The sequence below is a fragment of the Labrus bergylta genome, chromosome 21, assembly GCF_963930695.1.
Source record: "Labrus bergylta chromosome 21, fLabBer1.1, whole genome shotgun sequence".
Classification (NCBI taxonomy): Eukaryota; Metazoa; Chordata; class Actinopteri; order Labriformes; family Labridae; genus Labrus; species Labrus bergylta.
The window spans coordinates 3,480,597-3,506,646 of NC_089215.1; the positions used below are offsets into that span (position 1 = coordinate 3,480,597).

Here is a 26,050-nt window from a genome sequence, read left to right on the forward strand (position 1 = left end):
CAGCTGCTTGGTTTATCTGAACTTAAAGGAGAAGGAAGATGCAGAAGATAAAGGAAGGTTTTTGTTCTGGGAGATGTTGGTTTGTAGATGTTGGTTACCCATACCACACAGAAACTAAAATAATAGACCCTAAGACATTTCAGAGTACAACTTCAAAATGACAACAGCTTTAAACTGCACATAATGGATTTGACTTTCAATGTAATATACGTAATTGTTGATAATCTATCGATGTTTAAGGCTTGTTAAAGAAGTTAACTGGCCACTTCATACAGATAGATAGATGATGGGTACTTTATTAATCCTTTGCAGGAAAGGACACCATGACAGCAGCAATTGCAATCACAGTCAAGACATCACACATAAAACTAACAAATACCATTTAGGCACATCAAAAATACTAAGATCCGATTTTTAAAACTAGATTCAAATGTTGGTATTATAAATAAAATACATCCCAGAAATGTAATTAACCTTTAGTGTATATATAAACAGGTTATATTCTCTTTAGTCTGACAAAAAAAGGTGTCCACTCAGCAAATACCAACTCAAAACAAAAGTAGTTAAAAATGTGCATTGAATTTCTCAGTATTAGCCCAATTCTGTGAAATCTTGTCAAAAATGTTCAACATCATATCAACTTCTACCCTACTCAAATCTAATGAGCAGAGGAGGAGTTCAGATCCTGTTTTGAATCAGTACATTGACATGTTATATATAGAATATATTACCTTTGTATTTAAATGTAATAGAAGAAATGTAGCAATGACAGACTACTCTGTTAGAGGAAAGGGGCCAGCATACAAAATGTTCCATTGGTAATCTAAAGGAGTTTAAGTGTTATACGACATGCTGTAGAAAAAGGTTTCCCCTGTTTGCATTGTTTGTACTGATCAATTTATTTTAAAGCAGCATTCTGGAGTCGCAGGAAAAAAATGATGAACACATTTGAGTAGCCTAATAATTAAAAGAACTGCATCCTTTTTATTTATGTTTTTATGACTTATGTATGAATAATTGTTTTTCTTCAATACTTAAATACTTACTCATAATTGGAGTTAATAAAATAATAATAATTTACTGAACTTTGACAAGTTTCAGGATCAGAATCAGTTTGTTATTGAGGAATTTGACTTGATGTTTGGTACAAAACAATTAGGAAAGGACTAAAGCAGAAAATAGTAAGAAGCTATAAAACAGCACTGCTGACAACTTTCCTGCTGACTGAAGCAATTCAAAAATATAATAGTATATTAAACATCTGTTGTCTTATTTATTTACTCCTTAACAGCATGTAATGGGAATATTAAAACGGATGTCAAATTAGAGCTGGGAAATATATCAAGTTTTTATTATATATATATATTGATATATTTTCAAACAAGATATAGGGTAAGATAATATCGTTAATATGGATATAGTTTATGTTACATTAAAATAACGTTCTCGAGGTGCCAGGTCTCCTTTTCCTCATCTCACTGATGATGACTGACTGTCCCTCTTAACCCTGCTCCTCCTCTCTCTCTCTTTTATTGTATTTAAGGAACATTTTTATTTTATAATATTACTTTTCACAAACAGGTAGTTTATTTTTCCATGTGTTTTCACTGTTAATAAAAATACATATCGATATATATCGAGTATCGCCATTCAGCTAAACAATATCAAGATATGAGTTTTGGTCCATATCCTGCAGCCCTAAGTCAAATACCGTAAAACTGCATCCACGTACTGTAAGAGTTAATATGTACACGTGTATTATTGTAGTCTGCTGTATGACCGCTAGGGGGCAGCAGCGCCAGAACACGTCAGGACTCAAAACCAAAGAAGAAGAACGACTTCCCAGTTCAATTCTAAATAAGCAACAGACATGGCTGCTTCAGACGAGATAAAACGTCTTGAATATTTATCTCTGGTGTCTAAAGTGTGCACGGAGCTGGAGAATCATCTGGGAATAAGCGAGAAAGATTTGGGTAACGTTCCGCGTCATGACAGCGCTGTTTGTGTCTTCAATGTGGTGAACAGTTTTATTTGGTTTTATTGTCAACATGAGCTAAAGTGGCTAACCACTAATGTTTGTGTTTCAGCTGAATTTATTATTAGTCTTGCTGAAAAGCACCCGACGTTTGAGGACTTTAAAGCAGTTCTGTCTAAAAATGGAGCAGATTTTACAGTAAGTGTTTTTCATTTTCCCTGTTTGTTGTTGTTGTTGTTGTTTTGTATTTTCCCACTAAAACAATGTTCCTATTTCCTCAGGATACACTTACTGGTAATTTACTTAGACTTATTCACACCATGCGGCCTCAACCATCCACAAGTAAAGGTACACACCTCACCTTCACAGCATGTTGTGTTTTAACATGTGGTGTGTTTTTTATGTCTAAAGTTCTGCTGTTTAATAATCTCTCTGTGTCTGTGTGTGTGTTTTGATTGACAGCTCATCAGTCAGAGTTCAAACCAGACAGAGAGAAGGGAAAGCTGATAGAGAAATATCCTGCCTTATGTAAACCAGATGATCCTGTGTGGATAGTAAGGCTCATTTGCTCTCTGTATGAGTTACATACACCTCTTTGTCAGCAGGCGACTGAGCAGAAGTACATGAGCGTTCTCCCTTTAATATATATCCTCTCCATCAGATTCCACCAAGCCAGCCGGATAAAGATGACGAGCATGTCGCAGCGGCAGCCATGAAGGAGCTGGAGATGCTGATGCCTAACTTCAGTGGAACAAGCAGTGATAACAGGTCATTTAAAAAAAAAAGTGGTGACCTGCCTTTAGGAAGTCGTACATTTTTATTGAATCATCTTTTTAAAACACTACTCATCTGGGAATAGACTAGCGGTTATGTCGTGCACCCCATGTACGGAGGCTATAGTCCTGGTTGCAAGTTCAAGGTCAAGTTATCTTTATTAGTCAAATGCACAACATAACAGGCAAAGCAGTCATAGCTGGCAATGACATTTTTGTGTTCCAAGCTCTCCTTAACAATGCAAAAATAAATAAAATAAAATTATATATAAATAAAAAAGAGACTTGTAATCCCTCCTCGGCCCTGTGCTGGTCATCCCCCTCTCTCTCCTCCCATCATCCTGACTGTCTTCAGCTGTCTTATCTAATAAAGGCAAAACGGGTTAAAAAATAACCTCTACATATTGGCAACACAAATGTGACTTCTGTTTCTCCTCAGCTCTGCGAGGGCGTCGCAAGGTGACAGAGGCAGAGGTACGGAGGGTCAAAGCGGACGGAAGAGAAGCCGCTCCAGATCCAGAGATCGTGAGGGAGAAGCAATCCCTAAACAAAGACGGAAACGGGTGTCTCGATGGAGCGACCATCCTCCCAGCCCAAGCAGAGTCGTCGTCAACAACAACAAGGAGGACAAAGATTCAGACAGATGCCGTGACAGACTCGTAGATCGACCTCCTCCAGAGGAGCCGGTTGTAGGCGACATCTACATCGGCAAAATCAGCAGTATTATGCAGTTTGGCTGTTTTGTGCAGCTAGAGGGTCTACGGTCAGTCAACTTCAATAAATCTTTACAGACTTATACAAGTGTAAGCATATTTTAATCTTTAAGGAATTAATTATTTGTGTTTGTAATATTTCTCCCTTTTATACAATCAAAAGCTTTTAAATGATGAAAACAGTTTCTGTTCTATATAAGGGTTGTCACTATATTATTTCAAATTATAATAGGATTCTAGCAAAAAAATCCACCGATATGGAATTCTGTTTCAATACTACAGCAACAAAAAATGGAAGTCCTAGGCACCCAATGTTTGGAAATGTTTTGTTTTTAATTACAAAAAATTGCAGGCAAACTCCGGCCCATTGATTTAATTGCACAAACACGATGGCAACGTTTCAGTACAGATATGTTACCGACATATTAGTGCAATTTAAGCAGTACTCTCTCTCTCTCTCTCTTTTTCTCTTGCAGCAACTTTTGGTTAAAATTTGAACTTGAGATTTTGTTTTTTAAGCTTCAGCAGTTTTTCATCTTTGGAGCATTAAAGTAATGAGATCTCATCATTTGTGTAAGGTACAGATCACTCAGTACCTTACACGTGGTGTTGAAAAGTATAGAACATTTTGATAACCTTTTTTTTTTTTAATGTAACCTCTTGTGCAGTCATGGTAACATAAGTAGTCAGGAAATGCTTTAGGTAACAAGTGGTCAAAAAGCTCCAGCAGCACTTCTGACCACTTCTAGCCTTTCACTCTTCATGCACCTTGTTAGTTGGTGTTGTGCCTGAAAATCCCCACTCAGCGTCTTTAATTAACAAGTCACAGTTTTCCACCAGATTGCATGTGAAGTTGCTGTTTTTTTGTTTCCATCTTGATCATTAACGTACTGTTTTTTTTTTTTTTTACTGACACTGTCTCTAGAAAACGCTGGGAGGGCCTGGTGCACATCTCGGAGCTGCGCAAAGAAGGACGTATAGCAAATGTGGCAGACGTGGTCAGCAGAGGTCAAAAAGTAAAGGTCAAAGTGCTCTCGTTTACTGGAACCAAAGCCAGCCTTAGCATGAAGGTGAGTAACATAATACCTGCACACATCTTACAGTGTGATGCACAAACCAAGGCCAAAAGTTTTGTAGTTACTGTGGATGATTTATGTGTTGGATTAGGAATCATGCATTTGTTCCTCACTGATGTCTTTTATCAGGATGTGGACCAGGAGACAGGCGAGGACCTGAACCCAAACCGGAGAAGAAACCTGGACACTGGACCCGGAGAGGAGGCCATGAGGAACCCGGACCGCCCTGTTGAAGCCAGCATGCTGGAGTTAGAGGAAAACACAACAGAACGCAAACGTCTCACCAAGATCACTGACCTGGAAAAGTGGGAAGTAAAACAGGTATTCCTCCTCACGGGTTCTTACATCACTACTGCTGGTTTGATTGACAGTTCTCATTAAAGCTACATTTCCTTCGTTCAGATGATTGCAGCCAACGTGCTTCCAAGAGAAGAGTACCCAGAATTTGACGAGGAGACGGGAATCCTTCCCAAGATAGATGATGATGAAGGTAACAGGCTGTTCTTTTCAGTTGTCTGCAAATTCAAAGTTATACTTCAACATAACTCTTTATTTATCTTTCCATAGATGAAGATATGGATATTGATCTGGTCGAAGAGGAACCACCATTTCTGAGAGGACAGACTAAATGGAGCACCAACATGAGTCCAGTCAAAATAGTCAAGGTGCACTAATGTAAATCCAGAATTCAGAAAATAGTTTGCGGTCCGAGCAGATCATGTAAATTGAATCCTGTTGGTGACTTTTAGATCAAAATTGAGCTGTTAAACTAAATTGTCCTTGTTGTCCGTTAGAATCCAGATGGCTCCCTCTCCCAGGCGGCCATGATGCAGAGCGCTTTATCTAAGGAGAGGAGAGAGCTGAAGCAGGCGGCGCGAGCAGCAGAGATGGACTCAATCCCGACCGGTCTCCACAAGAACTGGATCGACCCCATGCCTGATTGTAAGGACACGATCTACACATTTTTAATAATCAGGCAAACACATTTTAGAGATGGAGAGTACTGTGTGAGTTTGAATTAAATCATAAAGGGACCTTACTATTCGATCAGACATTAAGGAAACATGCTATGTTGAAGTGCTGGCTTCTCTGACAACAATGCAGCAGCCAGTATGTCCTCCTTCTAACTTTAGATTCTGCTCCTGAATGCTCTGTTTTTGTTTTGACCAGAGAAGGTAGGCGGTTTGTCAGGCAACCCCACACGGCTGATTTGGACGCCCCTCGGTTTGTCAGATATGAGAGCAGTTATCAGGTCAACAGGTGTTGCAGCGATGGAAGCGGATCAAGAGAAGTGGTTCAGATAGAAGTGATTGTACCCGACCTAAAAAGCCTCTGCATGTTTCTAATAAGCTCCACGAGCAGAAACGTGCTCAAACTAGGATCAATATTGGAGATGCTTTTGAAAAATGGAGAGAGGTTAGAACACAGAAAGGTTTACAGACCCATGCAGAGCTGGATAAACACTGAAGCTTCAGAGTCCACCACATGGTGACCTGTGTGAGCATCAACTCTAGAGAGGAGGGGGGGAGACAGTTCTCTACAATGTTTTGAATTTGGACTGCAGTACCCATTTTAAACACTAGGTGTCAGAGTTACATATTGCTCCTTTAAGCATCATTTTTTAAAAACAAATAAAAATCGACAAACATGCCTCCCAAACGGAAACCAAGTCAAATTGAATATATCTTCAGTTGGAGAGATTTGAAATGTAGGAAATAGCATTGAACCATCCGCCCTGCACCAGGCCTGTTACACAGTAACTCTGTTCCGCTGGCATGGCTGGAGATGGTTATCCAGCTTCCCTATGAGTTTACACTTGCACACACACACACACACACACACACATAATGTCATGATCCACTGTGACTCATTCTTCCATCGCCTTAAGGGATAGCAGAGGCTGAATAAGTTCCTTCCTCCCTTGGTTCCTACCTCTGACTCAGTTAAATACAAAAAGAGCTTGTTGTGAAATTAAATATCAGTTCATCTTGCTTAAATTAAAGAGAAGATGGAGTGTGGATTTGACTTTTGGGACTCCTTGTTCCTTTCCTGTTCAGATGAAGGAAGGCAGATCGCTGCCAACATGAGAGGTATCGGTGCCATGCCTCTGGATCTTCCAGCGTGGAAGAAATACGCCTTCGGAGGGAACCAGGTGTCCTACGGCAAGAAGACAGAAATGTCCATCCTGCAGCAGAGAGAGAGCCTGCCCATTTTCAAGCTTAAGGAGCAGCTCGTTCAGGTACAGGCAACGGAGAAACAACTTTAAGCACTTTGTATTTATGGAATTGACGCAAAAACACCACAGGGAAGACAATCCATTCATCCCAGTACTGCAAACACTTTCCTGTCGTCAGTGTAAATGAGTACGGAAGCCCTAAGTGGACACACAGCAATATGTTTTATTCAACTCCATTTTCCTGTGAGAACGAGTTCATTGTGGGTGTTTTCTCCAGATGTCAACGTATTTATTGCAGAGTTCATTTCAGCTGTTTTCTGTAGATCTTGAGAATCACAGAAAAAGCAGCGTTATTATCCCGTGATAACGAGAAAAATAGAGATTCAGAGAAAACTACTGAAATGTACTTGTTAGCATGGAAACATGGAGTAAATGTTGCTTGTGACGTGGGTTTACCCCCCTCCTATTGGCTCGAGGTGAAATCTCCGGAGAATATCCTGCTGTGTTCTCACATCAGCTCACTCGGACTTGCTGCGGAAAAAATACTAGGAGGCTGACAGGAGAAACTCCGGGTGAAGTCTGAGAGAAAAATGCGGCTGTTTGCGTTCACACATGTAGCTCCTCCTGGAAATATATCAGGAGTTTTTCAGGAGATTTCTGCAACTGTGAAAACCCTAAATGTTTCTGTTGTTAAAGCTTTGTTGTCACACTCTTTGTCCTGACAGGCTGTCAACGACAATCAGATCCTCATCGTAGTTGGAGAAACCGGCTCCGGTAAGACCACACAGATCACTCAGTACCTTGCAGAGGCCGGTTACACCGCCAGGGGGAAGATCGGCTGTACGCAGCCTCGTCGTGTGGCCGCCATGTCGGTCGCCAAGAGAGTCTCTGAGGAGTACGGCTGTCGTCTAGGCCAAGAGGTGAGTGATGTACTAAATCTGTACAGGAACTGATTAGTCAGAGCTTTCCCTAAAATGTCAAATGAGTTTTCTGTTTCCTGTAACATATCCTTAATTCTTTCTCTCAGGTGGGCTACACCATCCGTTTTGAAGACTGCACCTGCACAGAGACGGTGATCAAATACATGACCCACGGCATGCTGCAAAGGGAGTGTTTGATCGACCCCGACATGAGCCAGTACTCCCTCATCATGCTGGATGAGGCCCACGAGAGGACGATCCACACCGATGTGCTGTTTGGCCTTCTCAAAAAGGTATTTCACAATCTGCATCCTTAAATCATCGTTAAATAAAGCTCATAACATATATCCATGTGGTAATAATAATTCCCTCTGATTCTTTCAGACGATAAAAAAACGCAAAGACATGAAGCTGATCGTGTCCTCAGCTACTCTGGACGCCGTGAAGTTCTCCCAGTATTTCTTTGAAGCTCCCATCTTCACCATCCCAGGGAGGACTTTTCCGGTGGAGGTCCTCTACACCAAAGAACCTGAGACGGACTACCTGGATGCCGGTCTCATCACGGTCATGCAGATCCACCTGACAGAGCCTCCAGGTACTGTTGAGTCAGAGAAACGGTTGCTATGCCATCTTGAGTACAGGGCTTCAAACTAAACTTTGCTGCCCTCTGTCCAGGTGACGTCCTGGTGTTTCTGACGGGTCAGGAGGAGATCGACACGGCCTGTGAGATCCTGTATGATAGGATGAAGTCTCTGGGCCCTGATGTCCCTGAACTCATCATCCTGCCTGTTTATTCCGCTCTGCCCAGCGAGATGCAGACCAGGATCTTTGACCCGGCTCCACCCGGCAGCAGAAAGGTAAAGAAATGCACAACAACAATCCTCCCACTTCTCTGTTAGATTTTAAATATATTGAACGAGTGGTGGCTTTTCAGCACAGAATAAATCACACATGTAAAAACTTAAATTAATTTCTTAATCTGTGTTTTTGTGTTTGTGTTCAACGGCAGGTCATCATCGCCACAAACATCGCTGAGACGTCTCTGACCATCGATGGAATCTACTACGTGGTTGACCCTGGTTTCGTCAAACAGATCGTCTATAACTCCAAGACGGGAATCGACCAGCTGGTGGTGACTCCCATCTCACAGGTCATCCATTTGGACAACTTTTTCTATCAGATGAATTTGTTGATTTTTGTTTTGTGGCCAATTTGTGGATTGCAGGTGAACATCGAGAAGTAAACCCTACTGATAAGAAATGTATTGATTTTCTTTTTTTTTTTTTTTTACATATTTTTAAAAACGACAAACAGATGGGTGCCACTAAAGCAAAGCACCCACTGATACTGATTTTATAAAAAGAATTAAACTACTTCCCTGACATGCAGCCATGTTTGGTAGAAACTTCAGTACAAAACACATGAAAAATTCAACACCAGCTCGACTGCGAGTTACCACTAGTTTTAACATTACTTTCTGCAGTTTTATTCCTTCTTTTCCAAAGTGCACCTGCCCTGGATGATGTTGGTATTTGAAGGATGTAAATTGCAGTTTTTAAGAGTTGAGAGAAACACGTCTTGCTAGCAAGTGGGCATGGTTTTATCGCCTGCATCCTAGAGGGGAGATTACTGCTCAATGAATTAATCTGAATGTTTTCTAACTTAATTTTATATACTTAACCGTTTCTTACATTCCAGAAAGTCTCCCTGTTGTTCAACAAACTTCAAATAGACTGGGACATCAATATCACACAATCGAGGGATCAATATGAACGCACAAAGACGTGATGACGGCTGAGTTTAGTTATAACACTTCTAAAAAAAAAAAAAGAAGGGCTAGAGCGAGACGGACATTTCATCGTTACATAATCCTTCTGAACAAATTCACTGATCTGTTTTTCCAGGCTCAGGCTAAGCAGAGGTCAGGCCGAGCGGGCAGAACAGGTCCAGGAAAGTGTTACAGACTCTACACGGAGAGAGCCTACAGAGACGAGATGCTCACAACCAATGTGCCCGAGATCCAGAGGACTAACTTGGCCAGCACTGTGCTCTCTCTGAAGGTAACGAGACTATTCAATCTGAGCCTTACTAATGACTTTGTTGCCTTTAATTATTATCTTCTTGCAGGCGTTACAATTATTTGTCTGTGATTTTTACCCTCAGTTATTTTTCTCTCCTCCACCAGGCGATGGGCATCAACGACCTCCTGGCCTTCGACTTCATGGACGCTCCTCCCATGGAGACTCTGATCACGGCCATGGAGCAGCTCTACACTCTGGGCGCTCTGGATGATGAAGGTTTACTCACACGGCTCGGAAGAAGGGTGAGGACAACAAGGAGATCAATGAGCTCGGACAAGCTTCAAGTTGCATTGATGATTCTGATGATGCAGCAGTTTTTTCCAAGCTCTGTATTCATGCAGTATATATCTGTGTTTTTTTGGTTTTTGGTTGACATTTCTTCCAGATGGCTGAGTTTCCTCTGGAGCCCATGCTGTGTAAGATGCTGATCATGTCCGTCCATCTGGGCTGCAGTGAAGAGATGCTCACCATCGTCTCCATGCTGTCTGTGCAGAACATCTTTTACAGACCAAAGGTAAACAGAGGACACACAGGAACAGTCACAACGCTTCATTAAGCTTCTGTAACGCGCACATTGTTTAACTGTGGTTGCTGATCAGGCAAAAAAAAAAGTTTTCTCTTAAGATATTTGACAATAAAGAACTTATTTCGGCAACAGCGCGGAAACATTTTTGGGAGATAATGAGTTTCAGATTCAATACTTTGAAAAACAAATTGCATGTCTTCCATTTCAGGACAAACAGGCCCTCGCTGATCAGAAAAAGACAAAGTTCTTCCAGCTCGAGGGAGACCACCTCACACTGCTGGCGGTCTACAACTCCTGGAAGAACAACAAGTTCTCCAACCCCTGGTGCTTTGAGAACTTCATCCAGGCTCGCTCCTTGAAGAGGGCTATGGACATCCGCAAACAGATGCTGAGCATCATGGACAGGTGAGGATGTGCTCGATCAACTCATGTCAGAATTGAAGGAAATATTCACACAGTATTTTACATCAATCACATTGAATCTTAACTTGATGTTTTGAGGGGAAAAAAACACTTTAAAAGTCACAATATTCACCATTATTATTAGCATGCTAATATGTACAATAAGATACTAATAATCGCTTAATAATGACTAACAAGCAGCCAGTATGCTACTAATTAGCATGCTAATAAGATAGTAAATGAAATGGTGAATATTTTGACCCTGATTTAAAGCGTTATCAATCTATGATATGCATCAAGCTAACTGACTGAAAGTGCAGCACATTAAACTTGAACAACTCGTTACACTCTCCAGGCACAAGTTGGACGTGGTCAGTTGTGGAAAATCCTCGATGCGGGTCCAGAAAGCCATTTGCAGCGGTTTCTTCAGGAACGCCGCCAGGAAGCACCCACACGATGGCTACCGTACCCTGATCGACCAGCAGGTGGTGTACCTCCACCCCTCCAGCACGCTCTTCAACAGGCAGCCGGAGTGGTGAGTCCTGAATTCACACTGCTGGGGATGACCCGAGGTGTAGACTCTGTGATAAGGATGGGAATATTTTAACATATCCACAAACTTTATTTGGACCCACTGTTGCTGTGCTGCCTCTGGAATTGTTACGTTATATAGATTTCCTGTATAATCAGAGTTATGATTACTAAAATAATTAGTTAAAAGTCAATTAGGAAAGATTTAATGAACTCTACTGCTGAATGTTCACTGATTTACAGCTTCTTAAATTCATGCGTTTACTGCTTTTGCCTGTTTTATAGAGCTGCAAACTAGTTACAGCATGTTTGAGAATTCATCTGTGATAAGAAGATTTCACTTCTGTGGCATCGTTTCAAAAAATATTACCCAATAAAACCACAGCTCTTTGTTTTATCTGTGAATAGATGTAAAGAAGAAGGTCCTTTATTGTTTCCTGGAGTACTTTTTTCAGTGTTTTTCCATTTCCTGGCGTCAACCTTTGGGTGGAGAATGTGTAGCCTCAAGCTGATAACAGGGCACAGGTGTGAAGTCAGGACTCTATAAAAACTTTTAGCAACCAGGTGCAGGATCTTAAGGAAGCATTCAAGATTTTTTACGGTAGTTACTAATGAATTTCCTGTTGGATGAATAATGCTCCCTCTGTTCAGGATTGAGTGTTAATAAAACATAATCCATAGGTGTCATCTTAATCCTTAACTGTATTCCCGTCCCTTCAGGCTGGTGTACCATGAGTTGGTTCTGACCACCAAAGAGTACATGCGGGAGGTGACCACCATCGACCCTCGCTGGCTGGTGGAGTTCGCCCCGGCCTTCTACAGAGTCGGCGACCCGACGCGTCTCAGCCGACAGAAGAGGCAACAGAAACTGGAGCCTCTGTACAACCGCTACGAGGAACCCAACGCCTGGAGGATCTCCCGCGCCTTCAGACGCCGCTGATGATCTGCTGTGCCTTAAACTAACACCAGGTGGACAAAATCAACAACACGCATACTGACTGAGGCAGCGGATGGCTGGAAAATAAACAAAAACGTCGGGTTCTTCTATTGAGTCAATGAAAATCAAAACCTCTGGACCTTAATTATTGATCTCACTGAACAACTTTTCCCAGTATTCCAAACTTCATTTTGCCTTCTTGGGTTCATTAACATCATCAGGTGGTCAGCCTGAAGTTTGTAAGCTTTACTTGTATTTTCTATGAAATATGTTACATTTGATTGATTTCAGATGAATTTAAAATCACAACCTTGACGTTTGTTTTTGATATCGGCTGATAAACATTTGCTGTACTTTTTTTTTGCTGCTTGCAACCTGGATATCTGCTTTAATATTATTCATCTATGTCAGGACCAAAAGTTTGTTTTGGTAAAAGGAATATTTTAACAAATGTGCTTCTGTGCTTTTTATCCATAGGGTCAAGAATATATCTCAACTCTCATCTTCTAATATTTTTAGTTCAGCGTAAATTTATAAAATAGGCACACAGCTGGGTGACACAAATCTCACATCCTCCTAACTCATTTAAAGGTCACATATTATTTAAAATACACTTCAGCATGATTTTCTAACATTAGTATGTGTCTCTAGTCTGTCTACAAAACCCCGAATTATGAGAAAAGTCCATCCTCTCCGTCTTTCTCCTGCTCCACAGAAAATGTGTGCTCAAACAGGCCGTTTGGAGATTTTCCCTTCATGACATCACAAAGGGCAGTAGCCCCTCCCCCAGGTGGGTGACACTCCCACAGCTAGGTGTTTGTTCTACCCTCTGAGTCTGCCTTTTCACCATAACAATAGGACATGGAGCGAGAAAGCACCGAGTACACCCAAACCCTTCCAGGGAGGGGGCGTGGTCACACACAGCTCATTTACATATTTAAAGTTACAGACACAGAAACAGCCTGTCCTGAGCAGGGCTGAAATAGAGGGGTTTATAGGCATGATCAAATACAGGATCATTGTGGATTTAGAACAAGAAACTTCACACACATGTTTTGGGGAGCTCTGAGACTCAATTAAACATAATGAAAAAGATAAGAATATGTGACCTTTAAAGCTGCTGATTTACACTTGTACCTTGTTTGTGTCGTATATAAAAAAGGGTACAAACGGCCACATTAGCTGTTTTCCCTTTCACAGCTTTTTTGCTAAGCAGCTGCTAGCAGAACCGTTCCTTGAAGTGACAAACTGTCCCGTTGAACAGCAGTTAAGTTTTGTGATTGTTGGGATCAGTGTTTGATTTGGTTTGGTTAACCAAAGAGACAAATCCCACATGTGACTCATAAGAAAAGAAGTCTGCACTCCAGTTTGCGTATTATTATGGGTATTTATTAAGCAATCTCTTCAACCACAATCGTCATGTCTTGGATTGAACAGGCCTCAGATGTGAGAGGAATGCAACTCTTAAAAACAAAAACAAAAAAGAATCCCTAATGAGATTAATTTAAAACAAAAACACCATAGCCTTATATACAAGTGGAGGGGGTGGGCATGTGCAAGAGGTGCAGGAGGAGGGGGGGGGGGGAGGGGTTTCAAGGTGTGTATGATGACGGGTCGGTACAACAGGAAGATCTCTGAAGGTGGGGAGAAAAGAGGGAGGATGGGTGGCAGGGGGCTGGCTTTTTAGTACATGTAGCCTTTGGAGTAGGGCTGGGGGCCCATGTTTTGGGGGGCTTGTTCTGTGGTGTAGGGGACTCCCTCGTCCAGGTGGGACAGGGGCACGGTGTCCTCCTCGTTAACGTAGCGCTCGAACTCGGCCTTCAGGCTGGGCCGCTGATTGTCGGGGAAGGCCAGAGAGATGAGGGCCTCGGGCTCGCACACAAACTTGTAAACATAGCGCTCGCCCGCCACCTGCAGAGAGGGAGAGAGAGAGAGAGGAAGGCTTTAGTCATGTAGGAATGTCACACTTTCAACTCTATCATTGTTTCTTCTATTTGTGCTCACTTTTCAGACTTTACTCTCCTGTTCATGTTTTTCTATCTCTGGTTCTTCACATGTACCGTTCAGGATTCTCTGAAGCTGCTATCTTAAAAAACACGCCTGCATTTCCACCAAAGTGATAACAGCTGTTTCCACATACAGTAAACGTGTTCCCAAAGGAGGATGTTGTTCATTTAACAAGTCAAATGAACAGTAGTAAAAGGTGACGGATCATACTGATTATATTCACGCTTTTCTTTAGATATTACAGGTGTTTTTTTTTTTTTATCTGATGGAAAAAAACACATTAGACTCTTACATGAGCGTAAGTGATATAATTTATATTATACAGAAGTTTTAGTTGAATACCTGCTGCTTCATGCTTCAATCACAATAAATATTGATAATAAAAATAATAATGGGCTCTACCATACAGTAAAATACCCAACAATAAACTCCCAATAAAGCCATGAGAATAAGAACAACAATTATGCAAAAAACAAGAAGACGTAAAAAAGAAACGACCAAAACAATGATTGACTGAAGGAGACAGTTAAAATAAATTAATCAAAGTGGATAAAACAAAGACTACAAGAACGCCTCTGGATCAGAATAAGTCTTTAAAAGAGATTTTAAAAGAGACACCTATGTAGCTCGTCTAAGTCTGACTTTAAGGTCAAATCTAAAGTCAAGTAAAATCTGATACTTAAAGTCCAGTTCCTAATGAACTTTTTTTTAAAGATAAACATTTAAAATTATGCATTTAAACTGAAAGTAAACCGACTTAAAGATGGTTTTTAAGTGCTCTCTTAAAGTTTTGATCAGTTCATGTAACAGATTTAATAACAGTTCCTCCCTCTCTATATAAGTCATCAGACATTCATTACTTAATCAGAGAGGATGCAGTGACCCAGTTGTTGTCTCGATTTGTGAGGATTAATAGGTTTTTTATTTCACTCATATCGATGCCACTCCAACACAGTTTCGCTACGTTTTTTCCTGCAGGATGAGATACATATTTTAATAATGCTGTAGACTCAACATCAGTTAGTAAACATCCCTGCACTGCAACCGTAAAGTGGTACCATGAACGATATGAGTGGGGGGGTTAATGAGTTAATGCAACAGGTTTGCAAAGAGTGCACCACAAACAGAGAATCAATTTTAAGGCTATAAAATCTCTAAGTAAAAGAGCCTGTTCCATACCTTCTGCATGATTCCCTTCTCGTAGTAATAGCGCAGAGAGCGACTGAGTTTGTCGTAGTTCATGGCCGGACGGTTCTTCTGCATCCCCCACAGCCGGGCGACCTGAGAGGAGAGGACAAGAGGGAGAGGAAATGGCTGTGGTTACATTTCTGGCAGCTTCAGTGAATCTCATTTTAAGGTCTTTTTTGTTATTTACATGATTTTGTACATCTGGAGGAGAAAGTCTTCCTCGGGTGACACGTCAACAGCAGTGAATTGTTTGTGTCAGCATTTTTTTTCCCCCCTGAAGGTTCAGATTCCCAAAATCCTAATTAGACACAGTTGTGCGCATTTCCACACTTCGGCCACTAGGGGTCCTCGCTGGAAAGCCCAAAGTCCCCTCTGCTTCTTTAACAAAACAGAGTAAACACGCCAAGACCTGGGCGAGTCCCCACATGTGGATTCACTTCCTTTTTATGTAACCCATTACCACTTGAATACAACCAGAGTCCCACAGTGTTCGCAGTGAAATAAGAGTCATGGCTGGTTGTCAAAGGCAGGCCATGAAATACACCCCCCCTCACCACCCCCCCAACCCAAAAGTGAACTCTCAGCTGACGAGGGACCACTAACTCTAATCGAGAAATTAGTGTTTCACAACCCCACACGGGCACAAAAAGTAAATCAAACCATGTCACAACAGTGGATGATCTTTTTTGTTTGTTGACAAACACGTTAGATGGTGGGGGAAAATCTGTAAAGATTGGGGGGGGGAGGGGGCCAGGCTGAGATTCATGACTCAGGAGGAGACGGGTTGTATCCCACAGTGGCCATCAAGCCAGCAGCCCTGTTTGATCTCTGAGTGTGCTCTCAGCCCTAATTGCTCTTGTAAAACTCTTTACCCCATCCATTTTTAATGTACAGTAAAAAGATAATGGAAAACACGGTATAGACCTGGCTGTATCAGGATCTGCCTAAATGGACGCCGTCCTGACGCGTCCAATCAAATTTCAGTCTTAAACATTGCAAAAATGTCTCGTCTCTAAAGAAATGCGAGGAGGTGAGCGAGAAAGGGGAGTGTTGGGTGATTCTTTGATAGCCAGCTTGCCCTTCATTTATCAATCCAGAGTTGCATGTGTTGAATAATGAATGGGCGACTAATGGACGATGGATAGGAGAACAGACCTGGGAAGAAAGTGGTCAAATCTCACTTCTAATCGCTCTATATCTACGTAGCGCCTTTAAACCCTGCACCCCAAACACTCTGTTGCTGCTCGTATCAGATTTATATGAACGTCTCGATCCCTATCAACACTTCTCCGCTATCTCTGAACGAGGCCATACAGTAAAACTCAAAATACTGCTGAAGCATTTTAAATTAATGTCTCAGAATCAGATAATTTTACTACAGTCAGAGATATCCTTACTAGAGCCCGACCGATAAATCAGCAAGCCGATACTAGCATATCAAGTAACTATCGGTATCGGCTCATTTTATTGAGATATGCACCGATATTACTAGATTTATTCAGCAGTCTGTTTTGATTTGAGTATCATTGTATTAAACTAGCAGTTCTCTTTCACCAGCAGAGGTCGCTATGTGGATTACAACAAGCATTATTACTATGCAGGGTGTCAAGCGGAGATGCAAGTTATTTTCTAGTTGAGTGAGTTCAGAGAGCTACATGTGTCTATAGCTATGATTCTCTACAGATCGAAGATAGAACGAAGAAAGTTATCGGCCAATATATCGGTGTCAGATTTTTTTAAATCCCGAAAATCGGCCAATATATCGGTATCGGCCCCAGAAATATCATATCAGTCGGGCCCTCGTCCTAGCACTACTTTTTACTACTAACCAAGCAAGACAATTCTAAACATCATTCTTCTGCAATAAACAGAGCTTCCTAAACCTTAACTGATCATTACCTTAAGATTCACTTTGGCTGCATGATGCTTGCAGAACATTTAAAGAACGTAGACTGTTTCTAATAATAAAGAAGGAACGTATGTACATCTGTCCTTTGATTTTCCTTTAAACTGGTTAACAGGTCGTTTATTTCAGAGAGCCCGAGGGACTTTGTGTCAAACGTAATACCAGATGGTAACACAGTATCAACGAAATGTACAATTTGGTCTTTAACACTTAAACTGTAAGTCTCATAACTAGTTTTTCTACTGGATAATATGGCTCAAAATATGTCTTTCCATAAAAACCTTGCCCATTTCTGTCTTAAACCCCCCATTTTCCCCCTTGTCAGAATTTTGTTAATTCCCCACTCCCTCTATTTCCTCTCCTAATCTCTGAGCAATAGTCCTCAATTAATTGCCAAACCAAGAAAATGAGTGCGAAGGTTCTCCTTCTTCCTGGTTATGGTAATTCAAAGCTTGATCCAAAAGAAAACCACAAATGAAAAATCATAATACAGATATTCTCCTAGATCCTGGACACTTACAACCACATTTTGAAATGTTTCAACATGATATCTGAGGCTCCACCCAAACAAGCACAGCACTAGTTGAAGTCAAATTTAAAATGTAGGATCTTCTCTGGCAAATGTTCTTTCTTAACTTAACTTTAAGGCCTGAATAGTAAACCATTCTCTAAGACAACACCATAACCCCCTCTGCTGGGTCAGAGTTCCCAAAAAAGGAAGTAAATCAGCATCTTTTTGGACTTGAGGAAAGATTAAAGTTCAGCAGTACCTCCTCGGGTTCGATGAGTTTGAACTCCATGCCGCGGCCGGTCCAGGCGATGAAGTGAGAGTTACCCGGGTCGTCCAGCAGGGCCACCAGGAACTGCCAGAGCTGCAGAGAGCCTCGGCGCTGGTACGGTGTGCCCTCGCGAAAAACGCCGCCGCCCTCCTGCTTTACCTCCCCTGGAACGAGAAGAGAAGTGTCATGGTGCCATTTTCACAAACATCAAAATGCTTATTTTTTAATTAGAACTTGCAGTAACGTCATTAAAGACATTTTGATATTTAATGCATGTTGGACACAATCATCTGCATCAAACCATTAAATCACACTCACTGGTTCTTATATAACGTGTGCAAACAAGGAACATCAGACTATAAGAGCTAGAAGGTCTCTGAAATTAAGTAGGTCAAGTGCATCGTCGGGTCATCTTATCTTGATGTTTCATGTTTGCATACTGACGTCGACCGCTTATTAACAACACTTAAATTGCAGAGTTGAGTTGAGACAGAAATAGTAACATTTTCTGGCGCCAAAAAGAGTCCTTAGATATCTAGGAGTAAAAGGAATGCGCGCCTTCTTGCGATAGAAAATAAAACAAAGACATGATTACTGATGCTGGGTTAAAGCCACATGGTCTGGTAAGTGGACACTGATTCTTGTTCTGTTCTGGTTGTTTACCTTGTTACTGGATATGTTGTACACAAGTGTGGGAAACCTGAGGAGCTCAGCTAAGTTACCGCTCGCACACTTCACTGGTTCAACCAGTGCTGACACCCTCGGGCTCTCCACTCAATCTCCTTTAGCATCAATCACCAACACCAGCGACACCATGGGAAACTACTCTCGCCTTGACAGAGGAGCTCTACCTCGTGTGTGTGTGCAGAAACAAAACCCACTAACTAAGCCTGAGAGCATAAAGACCCATGTACCTGTTACACAAGCAGCCCTGACGTCACTACAACGAGCGAGGTCAGCTGTATGGATTGGAGCAGATGACGTTTGCGGGCTAGAGTTTCTCTGTCATACCCGCCGTCTAACAACTAACACCTCTACCAGAGGGGGTTTGTGGTGTGAAATTGCATTTTTGTGTGTGTGGAGGCGGAGGAGGAGGGATTGTGGGGTGGCTCACCTTCGAACTTCTCTGGAACCACACGGGAGTCGTTTTCGAACAGATAGCCTGCGAGACAAATGGAGAGTTGTATTTAGAGTTTAGCGGTGCCTTGACCCTTTAGCGTAAATGAACTTGAGATTGTAAAAGCGTCTTCTGACTACTCAAGGTGCTTTTTACACCGCAGGTCACACCTGCACATTCACGCACTGATGGTAGAGGCTGCAGAGTAAAGTGACCATCAGGAATAACTAATACCATTCATCCACATTCACACACCGCCGCTGAAGCAGAAGGAGCAACTTTGGGGTTAAGTGTTTTGCCCAAGGACACATCGGACATGTGGTTGCAGGAGCTGGGGATCGAACCCCAGACCACTTGAGAGACGACCGACTCTACCACTGAGCCACAGCCACTACGTTGTTCATTAGGGATATGTGCCGAGATTTGAATACAATCCTAGCAAAATACAAAAATCCTTTTGTACAAATAATAAACTGCAAGCCAGCATGTATATCATAATGTTTAATGAAGTTTAAAAAAGTATAAAAATCCCTTCACCAAAGTAATTTCAGTCATTTTAAACCCTCCTTGTGCTTCAAATAACAGAGGGGTTAGAAAAAAGGAATGACCCAAGATGTTGCATAAAACAATGAAAGCAAATGGAAGGTTTGTTTTCCCTTTTTTGCAGGGGAAATAGTGCCTTTTTTCCCCTGGAGTTATGTTTATTCAGGGATTCTTTAGGCAGGGGTGAGGCGAGGGCCCCTGCCAATGGAAACATAGAACCACTGCCGCTCAGCCAATAGAAACACGGACACTCTACGCCGGTTAAACCAATGACCACAGAGCTCTGACCAGTAAAGTCTCAGGGCAGATAAAGTGCTGGAGTAGAGATGTAATTGCAGTATTTGCATCTCTACTACATAAAGAACAGTTTTAACAGACTGGGTGCTCGAAAAGATTTTTGGCAGTGAAAGTGGGAAAGAAGATTTGGAGGATTCTTGTTACCTTCATTGCTGTGCTGGGGGTTTGGGTAGCCCTCGCTGTGGTGGTACATGGAGGGACATCCAGGCACATCTGTAACAGAAACACAACCAGCTATAGGTCAGAATTGGATTCAAGCTACAGTAACTGTACACCAATCCAGTTCTTGAAATAGTTCTCTAAAAAACTGATTTCCCAATTCACCTTGAAATTTAACTTTATCGCCAAAAGTGCGTCTTTAAAGCTCCTGTGAGGACTTTTTGTCTGGTTATGAAACAGGCTAAAATGAATACTGATGCATCAATATTAGCTACAAAAGTAATCCAGACCATCAGGAAGAAGACTGATTAGTTGTATAGTTAATTTCTAATGTTTAAAACTAATCCCAGCGGGGGTAGGTGTCGGAGAGATTATTAGATATTTCCAAGCAAGAATCATTATGAGTTGCACGTTACACATTTACAACAGAGACCGTTGCGATTTTTCTTGTCATAAAACACTACGAACACAAGGACAAGAAAAAGAAAAAGCAGAGAAATATTAGTATACACTTTGTCCACAGGGGGCGCCAAAAGTGACGTTACCCAAAAGTTCCTCTCAGGAGCTTTAACCAACTATTTATTGAAGTAGTGGGATGAAAGCACACACTGACGCTGTGCCCCCCTCGCTGAAACTGTCTCGCCTCTGTTACTACCTCTGAAGACGGTACGAGGGGGGGGGGGGGGGGGGGGTCACTTCGTCCCCCCTCCCCATGACGCCTCTGCGACATTCAGATTGAAGGCAAAATGTCTCATGGGTGTAAATATCGTGGCATGAAACAGCAGTCTGAAAATGGCTCTGAGTCAGGACTCTTTCTTTGTCTACCATCTTGGATTTTTGCAGCAGCTCTTATAAATCACATCTTTCCTCCTGAACCCCCCCCCCAGGGAAAACTTCAGGCTTTGGGGGACTTATGGGAATAAGCAACTCAAGAAGATTTCAGGGGCAGGTCCAGTAAAAAAAACCCTAAACATACCGCTTACTAAGCTAATCATTTAGAATGCGGTGTCTCATATGGATATATTGTGTGATTGTCCCGAGCATTGCAAGGACAAACTGTGCATTCATCATATCACTTCTCTCGTCTGTGGGCGGTATTTTTAGGCCATGAGACAGCACCTCCAGCAGACCAGAAAAGTGGTACAGTATACAGTGTCTGCACTTTATCTGGGGCTCATCACTGACTTGTCTCGTGTCGGTGCATTCACAAAAATAGATTGTATAACCCTGGTTCAAATGCCCGCAAGCAAAAATCCTCTGCATGTTGGAACACCTCTGAAGCACAGTTATGTTATAATGACTTCTTCTGCAAATCGGGAGGGGCGTCACTAACAGATTTGTACTCCACATCCTGTGACCGCTGCGTTCACCCTTTTGTGTATGTTTTTTGTATCTTTTTTTCTCAGGGCATAGAAAACAGGCGTGTCGCAGACTATTGTGTATTTGTTTGTCTGCTTTAATTCCGTCTGTGTGAACAAGACGAGCGAGAGCATAACAAAAAAAAAAAAAAAAAAAAAAAAACTGAAAAGGTGCAGCTCGTTGCCTCTGGCCCCCGGGGCTGTGACTCACTCGCGGGGAATGCAGCCGAAGCTCTGCAACTCTGATAAGATGCCATTGGGGGAAAAAAATCAAACCCCTCTGATTGTGGAGGGCGGCAGCACTCGATCACACTGTAAATAATACGTCCGCCCGCAATGGCAGCTCTCTCCCCACCAGGGAGTGATGGGTAAGATTAGGTATGAGAGCAAGCCAGGGTTAAATTGTGCACCGAGTGGCATGACCATTTTTGTGTCTTTCATGCGATACAATAGCGATGATTAAGCGCTGGTAATTCCTTTTTTGTTCATTAAGAGTTTCATTCTCAGGCTTGCATACTCGTGACATTTGGCTTTCATTGTTTACTTTGTGCACATGAGGAAACACAGGTGTTGTTTTCTTTACACGCTATTGACCTCAGAACACTTTGTGCGCTCCATTAACTTTTTTCTCATGACATACCAATAACCTTTAAGAGTTTACACTCAATTATAAAAGCATGAATGGGCGGCAACATAAACAGCAACCGTTGAAAACAGTGTTTCTTTCTTTTCCACCTTATTAGTTTTTTGTTTGCAGGCTGCATTCATTCTGAAACTTTGAACACAAATGATCCAATAAACTTCTCTTCCTGTGTCAGTAAATTCAATGTATCATCAATTTAATACTCATAACTCCTTTTAATTGATGCTGGGTTAAAGTTTCCTGCTCAAACGGATGTTTTTAATTGTTTTTTTTTTTAAAAGACAACCTGGAGTCAAATGACTAATATACAGAAGAGTGTTAGTGCTGGGAAGAAGACGATTCAATTGCCCACAGTCAGAACAAACATGGGGAAAGAAAACATTCAAACAGGAGATTCATTATTTTTCTATTTTGTCAGAAACAGAACACATTCAAGGAATTTACCTCAGTGTTTTTGTTGCAAAAAAAAAGAAGATATGATACAAAAGTAGAGAGTGAACAGCAGTACTCCGACAGTCACAGGACTTAGATACAAAATTAAAAAAACTGTAAAACAAATTAAATATAGAAACAATAAAAAACAAAGATATGTACAGTTGAGCAGGAAGATGTTATTTGCTTAATTTGTTTATTAAGAAGAGTTTGTTGGGCAAAGTCATTCGATGAGAAAAAAAACTTACTCCACTTACTCTCAAAAGCAAAAAAAAAAACCCTCCTGTTACTTCAATTTAATATTTTAGTTGTGATTTGTTGTGATAAATTGGTGAAACTTAGCAATAGTAGTGTGCAGGATTTTTTTCCTTTTCAACTGATAGTTTGTCGTCCTACGCTCCTACTTCATGAGAACATCTCCTTAAAAAAGACTTTGACTTAAAGAAGCTGTACTTTATGCTAAACATTTCTTTTTATCATTATATACAGAATTTTTTTTTTTAATGTTTTTTTTTATATGTCTGGCCTTCATGATCTTCATTATCTTATATGTCCTCATGAAATATTACAACTGTTTAAACAAAAGAATCCACATCTCATGACAGCCCCATAAAATACTCTACTATTGTCACTAAAAGATCAGGAAATGATTTTTTTTTTTTTAACTTTTCTAACCAAAAGTCAGTCATTAAGGCAGATCTTCTTCATGCCCTCTTCTTTAAATCATTGTCTCACTCGGTTGTATATGAGAGGCTTTGCTCTATCAGTTCTTCTGAATCAAATCTGTGTCCCTGCAGTAGCTTGTTAAACGTGCTGCGTGTTGTTGAAGGGTCTACAACATAAAGATAAACTCTGCTCTTTTGTGTCCCCTCGGCTTCTGCAGCCGGTCAAAACTCATATCAGAGACACTTGAGAGGAAACCCCGCCAAATGCAACTCTCTCCTCCTCCTCCTCCTCGCTGCTGTTATCCACAGAAAAAACATCCTTTTGTACTTTTTGTATGTTTTTCCTTCAGGTTGTACGGTTCACTCTATCAAGTGCAAGACTTGAAAAACATAGCTTGTAAAGAATCAGGTTCTATGTCCTGTTTTTTCTTTTATTGTGTGTCGAGTATGTTGGTTTCAGCTCTTAATTAAGGGCATGCAAACATAGGAGCGGTAGATGACGCAACTAAAAGCGTTCCTGTAGCAGCTTTAATGCAGGTGAACGAGGACAACATGTATGTGAAGCTTTATGTTTCTCCCCCTTGTGTTTTGTGTTCTGACAGGCAGAGGAGCTGGTTTCTGTGCTTGTTTTTTAAAGTGCCTGTGCTGGCCACCCCACCCCAACCCCCCCCCCCCCTCCAGTCACCCACCATTCCCTCCCCCCCCTCACCCTCTCCTCGCCCGGCCAGTGAGAGGTTCGGGTTACTGCGGCCACGCTCATTTTTCCATTATGAGTTCATCTGCCTGCAGAAAAAGGAAGCCGCTGGTGCAACCTGAAACCCTGGAGCACTCCACCAGGGACTCTAGTCTTTCCAGTGCCCTCCATTTTCTCAATGAAATTCCTCTGCCTCTCTCTCTCTCTCTCTCACAGAGAGCAGCAGGGGGAGGGAGGGAGGGAGACGGGTGAGGGAGGAGGAGAGTAGCTGCAGCAACAACAAAAAAAACCACACTTTTTTCTTTGCTTTGCAAAGTGTCAGAGAGTTGAAAGGAGGAGTTTTGGAGGCACGGAGGGAGTCGAGTAGGAGTGTAGATACAGTGAAGAAGTTTGTTTGCCTTTTGGACATTTTGTTCTTGAGTTCGCTGAGCGCGCTGGCGAGGGTTTGTCTTCAAGAGGACTTTAGTGAAGTAGAGTTCAAAGCCAAATTACCCTAAACAATGATCCTACCATTGTCCAGATTCTATTTCTAATTCACACATTCAGACCTCGCTCTAATAAATGCTCAAATTTACCTCATGGAAAGAAATCAGAGTTAGCTGTATGACTCATTTTCTTGTGATTTGACCTTTTTTGTTGTACTAGACCTTCAGTAAACATGCAGGGGTAATTATGTATCCCTCCATACTTCAAATAAACAGATTATACATTTCAAGACAACAGAAAATGTTGTTTTGTTCAGCTAACTCAGCGGACAAAAAAAAAATGTATCTGCTAGTCAAACACATGTCAAAACATCCCCAACATCTTTGGGGTGCCGGTAGCCTAGCGGTTTGAGGCTTTAGTCCTCCAAGTGTATGGCCTGGTTTCAAATTCTACCTGTGGCTCCTTTTCCACATTTCATTCCCCTCTCTCTCTCTTTCCCTGATTTAAGACTCTACCACTGTCTGATCTCTACAATAAAAGTCACTAACAGCCCAAAAATACATCTTAAAAAACAAAACCAAAATCTGCTAGTTCACGTCCCAAGCCGTAGTTTCATAAGAATATGAAATGCCTCCTTGATGAATATTATCTTTCATGTAATGGACTCAATAATCAATAAATAAAACACAAAATCTGCTGTTCTCTCAGTGGCTCATTACACCAACCATGACCATTTTAACGGCCTTTAATGAAGCTGAAAAGAAACAGGAAGTACCGTAAAGCGAGGGAGGAGTTATCATAAAGCAAAGTGTAAGCCTTTGTATGTTGGACCAGGTGAGCTTCCAGAGTGACCCTACTCCCCCCTCTCATGTGAATTAGAACTTCAAACTCATTCAAAAGACAAACCTAAATATCGTCTAAACCACTCACCGGGTTCGTAGGTGTAGTCTGTCGGCTCCTGCTTCACCATCATGTGGGCTGGTGGGAACCTGTGTGGGAGCGGGTGTGAGTGCGGATGTGGATGGGGGTGAGGGTGTTGGTGTTGGTGTTGGTGGGGATGGGGGTGAGGTCCTTGTCCGTGTCCCGGCCCGCTCCGGTGTCCCGGTCCCGCCATGTGAGCCGCCCGCTCGTACAGCGGGTCCATGTACTCCTGCTTAAAGCTCTGCTGCAGGTACGGCATGCAGGGGTCCGAGTGCTGCCGGTGATAACCTCCACCTCCTCCTCCTCCTCCTCCTCCTCCACCCCCTGGTCCTCCACCTCCACCTGACCCACTGCCTCCATGTCCAGCAGGGGCAGATGGCATGCGCTGAAAGGCCTGCCCCGGTGGAGGGAACTGGGGGCAAATGGGTTCTCCTGAGGCGCCCTGATACCTGGAACTGAGATGTTAGACACAACAGCTTATTACACCATCCTGCAGAATCCAAATAAACAAACAGCCTTCATAAACAACAAACTATTCATTCTGAATATATGTGATCTGCAGCTTTAAGAATAAATACATCGTGTCTAGGCTCCACATTTTCACTCATGTTACTGGATAGTCTTGACACTTTTATTAGATTTTATTGATGGTAAAATAATCTCTCCTCAGCTTCTGTTATGTAGGACTTTTGCTTGTTTGTAAAGGAAGTAATACTACTTTAAAGAACCTCTTTGAAAAAGTTTCTTCTTTGATAAAATAGTCCATTCTATCTGTGATATTAATATACTTCCAGTATACTTGTGT

The 26,050-nt window shown here is 41.8% G+C and overlaps 2 protein-coding genes across 4 annotated transcripts in view; one reads left to right on the top strand and one right to left on the bottom strand.

Annotated features, from left to right (window-relative positions):
• Positions 1 to 1,835: 1,835 nt before the first annotated feature.
• Positions 1,836 to 12,561, top strand: LOC109992399 (ATP-dependent RNA helicase DHX8). Its single transcript, XM_020644974.3, has 23 exons — positions 1,836 to 1,973; positions 2,088 to 2,173; positions 2,257 to 2,323; positions 2,438 to 2,529; positions 2,637 to 2,743; positions 3,188 to 3,511; positions 4,387 to 4,531; positions 4,667 to 4,858; positions 4,940 to 5,027; positions 5,105 to 5,202; positions 5,332 to 5,479; positions 6,595 to 6,776; positions 7,439 to 7,633; positions 7,741 to 7,926; positions 8,018 to 8,228; positions 8,309 to 8,490; positions 8,643 to 8,783; positions 9,538 to 9,693; positions 9,819 to 9,956; positions 10,100 to 10,228; positions 10,449 to 10,645; positions 10,998 to 11,177; positions 11,894 to 12,561. Exons 1-23 carry the CDS (start codon positions 1,871 to 1,873, stop codon positions 12,111 to 12,113), a joined length of 3,567 nt encoding a protein of 1,188 aa, XP_020500630.2. The 5' UTR covers positions 1,836 to 1,870; the 3' UTR covers positions 12,114 to 12,561.
• Positions 12,562 to 13,483: 922 nt separating this feature from the next.
• etv4 (ETS variant transcription factor 4) overlaps positions 13,484 to 26,050 on the bottom strand; it is a 40,628-nt gene continuing 28,061 nt past the window's right edge. For all 3 annotated transcript variants that reach the window (XM_065949329.1, XM_020644975.3, XM_065949330.1), the window contains 6 exons: positions 25,255 to 25,700; positions 20,092 to 20,160; positions 19,105 to 19,152; positions 17,982 to 18,154; positions 15,297 to 15,398; positions 13,484 to 14,021 (listed from right to left, as the gene is read on the bottom strand). In XM_065949329.1, coding sequence (XP_065805401.1) covers positions 13,794 to 14,021; positions 15,297 to 15,398; positions 17,982 to 18,154; positions 19,105 to 19,152; positions 20,092 to 20,160; positions 25,255 to 25,700 — 1,066 coding nt within the window. In that variant the 3' untranslated portion in view covers positions 13,484 to 13,793. The remainder of the gene's footprint in view (positions 14,022 to 15,296; positions 15,399 to 17,981; positions 18,155 to 19,104; positions 19,153 to 20,091; positions 20,161 to 25,254; positions 25,701 to 26,050) is intronic.

Excerpts from the sequence above, each read along its gene's own strand:
- LOC109992399 (XM_020644974.3), top strand. The coding sequence starts at position 1,871 with ATGGCTGCTTCAGACGAGATAAAACGTCTTGAATATTTATCTCTGGTG. Across the intron at positions 2,744-3,187 it reads GGAACAAGCAGTGATAACAG|CTCTGCGAGGGCGTCGCAAG; the intron begins GTCATTTAAAAA and ends GTTTCTCCTCAG. Across the intron at positions 8,229-8,308 it reads CCACCTGACAGAGCCTCCAG|GTGACGTCCTGGTGTTTCTG; the intron begins GTACTGTTGAGT and ends CCCTCTGTCCAG.